General features: G+C 35.1%; 1 protein-coding gene across 1 annotated transcript in view; it reads left to right on the plus strand.

Moving 5' to 3' along the window:
* Nucleotides 1-1,885: 1,885 nt before the first annotated feature.
* Nucleotides 1,886-2,574, plus strand: part of LOC123234055 (cilia- and flagella-associated protein 77-like) — a 5,714-nt gene continuing 5,025 nt past the window's right edge. Inside the window, exon 1 of the mRNA XM_044660003.1 lies at nucleotides 1,886-2,568. Coding sequence (XP_044515938.1) covers nucleotides 1,886-2,568 — 683 coding nt within the window. The remainder of the gene's footprint in view (nucleotides 2,569-2,574) is intronic.

Genomic DNA, 2,574 nt, shown 5'->3' on the forward strand with positions numbered 1-2,574 from the left:
TATTGCTGAGGCTAGCATTTCTAATACTATGCTAAATAATATTGGTGATATGGGCATCCTTGTTTCACTCCTGATCTTATTGGGAAGGCTTCTATCCTATTCTTCTTATAAATAATAATTGATGATTGTTTTTGGTACACGTTTGTTTTCATTTTCAGAAAAAATTCATTTATACCTATGCTTTCCAGTGTTTTTCATTGGAATGAGTGTTGTAGTTTGTCAAAGATTTTTTTCTGTATCTATTTATATAATCATATAGCATTTATTTTTATATAAAACCTTTATTAAATGCCTATTGGATCCTGAGAACTCTGTTCAGTCCTTAGTATGTTTGTCTAAAATAACCCTCAATTATTGAACTAGATATTCATTCTGTTGGATGTGTCCATATGCATCATAGCTTCTTCCTAATAAGAAGAGATTATGGAATAGGACTGTAGCTGTGATTTCACTGGTATGGGCAACTCCATTTCCCAAATCAGGCTGGCACTTTTTCTGTAACAAATCGCATTAGACAGTTGCCCAGAACAATGAGAAGTGAAGTACTTTCCCAAGATCCAGTACATGTCAGAGACAATTCTTTAACCTCAATCTTCTTGGCTTTGAGATAAGCTCTCTATTATACTATGCCATCACTTTTCTGTTAAGTAAAAGGAGAAATACTGTTATCACTAGAAATCCTATGTAAATGATTAATGTAATGATATAAGCAATAGATTGGGGTGGGGGGGGCCTATATTTAGAATCTCAATTGCTGACTAAACTCTACATCTGTTGATATAACAAAAAACAGAGCAAGCTGGCCAAATCTCTTGATTTAAAGAAAAGCTTGTAGCAATAGGAAATATCTAAGATGTGGAATGTGCTGCCTTGGAAACACTATATATACTCTATTGGGAAGACCTGGGTTCATATTCTGCCTCTGACACTTCTTAACCATTTATCATATAATCTCTCTCAGGTACTATTTCTTTTTATCTAAAAACAAAACAAAAAAAAAATAATAAGGGTCCGGAATAATAGCTTTATAACCTTCTTCATAGGGTTGTTGTGAGACTCAAATGAGAATATGTCTATTAATCACTTCAAAAACTTAGAGGAGCTATATAAATAACAGTTATTTATATTAAAAATATTTCACTGTGACTTATCACCATTTGTCATCTTCTATTGAATGTATACAACTGCTTTACTTTCCAATGGCAAGATCCTGAGTCATACAGACTAATATTTTATGCTATAATGAGAAATTATATTTGTAGGCAAGAACCTTAGCTGGGATTAGAGCTACCATCCAAATCCTTTAAAAATATGGGTCTTGATACTTTTATTTTGGTCTTATTAGCATGAGGCAAATCTTACCAATGGCCCTAAGACCTAAATTGGCATTTTTTAAGAACCTTTCAGAGTCATTCTCTCCCAGAGCAAACTAAAAGGAGAAATCTCTATTATGTCACAATGACCAAAGGAGGACATTCTATAGAGATATGAAGAACAGAAACTAGAAGAAGAAAGAAGGCTATAGAAAGGCTGGAGATAGACTGAGTGAACTTAAAGGCTACAATATCTGAGACTGAAGGTAAAAGATCTCTTACTTCCATCATTTCTCTAACTTCATACGACTACTCAAATTTTCTACTAGCCTAAAAACTGGAGCTTAGGATAAACAAAACACTTTATCCCTGAAAAGAAGTATTATTTTATTTTCTCTAGCAAGTTTTATAAAAAGGCAACACTAACCCAAGAGAAGCTCAACTTAAGTCTTTCATGATGGGTGAGTCGGCAAAACTGGCCATTGTTTAACTTGTCACTCATAATAGAAACATACAAGAAACAAAGAATACAGCATAAGGAGCAAAAGTGAATAAACAGACTGTTGATCAATATGGCTTCACCCGAACCACAAAAATCTGAAAGTCCCGTCCTATGTAGAAGCCTCGACAGCATGAGGAATACCTGCCTCCCTCCCTTGCAACCTTTGCGCAGAACAAATTTAAAGCCAGAAATGGAGAACTACAGGCATGGCTGCATTAGGGATTCCATGTTTTGTAATCACCTCATCCTAAAGCCAGAATTGGGAAGAACACGAAGAAATTGCAGCGTGTTACCAGGATGTGATTTTGCGTATGGAAAGCCTAACAACTATGAAGAAAATGTGGCTAAAACAATCGGACAATGGAAAATACATTCATATACTACTCCACCGAGAGTAGTAAGCCCACATGATTTTCTTTACTTAAATGCAAAAGCTGTACAGGCTGGCTTTATTACTTCCGCAGAGCAACATATATTCAGAAGGAATTATCACAAAACCAAAGCAATTAAAAAAAGTAAACCATTACCAGAAAATTTTATCTCAAAAAAGCATGACAATGAGCCAAATGTCACAGTAGCTGACCTAATTCAGGAAAAGTTCAGAAATCAGTGGATACAGGAAAGATTGCTGAAAGATTCACTTTGTAATAAAAAAACATTCAAGTTCATACCCAAAGTGGGTCACTACGAAACGTATAGTTCGAAGATCAAGTCCTATCATCCAACTATCAAACCATCCCCTCCTTGGCGAATGCCCCA

Source organism: Gracilinanus agilis, chromosome 2, assembly GCF_016433145.1.
Source record: "Gracilinanus agilis isolate LMUSP501 chromosome 2, AgileGrace, whole genome shotgun sequence".
Lineage (NCBI taxonomy): Eukaryota > Metazoa > Chordata > Mammalia > Didelphimorphia > Didelphidae > Gracilinanus > Gracilinanus agilis.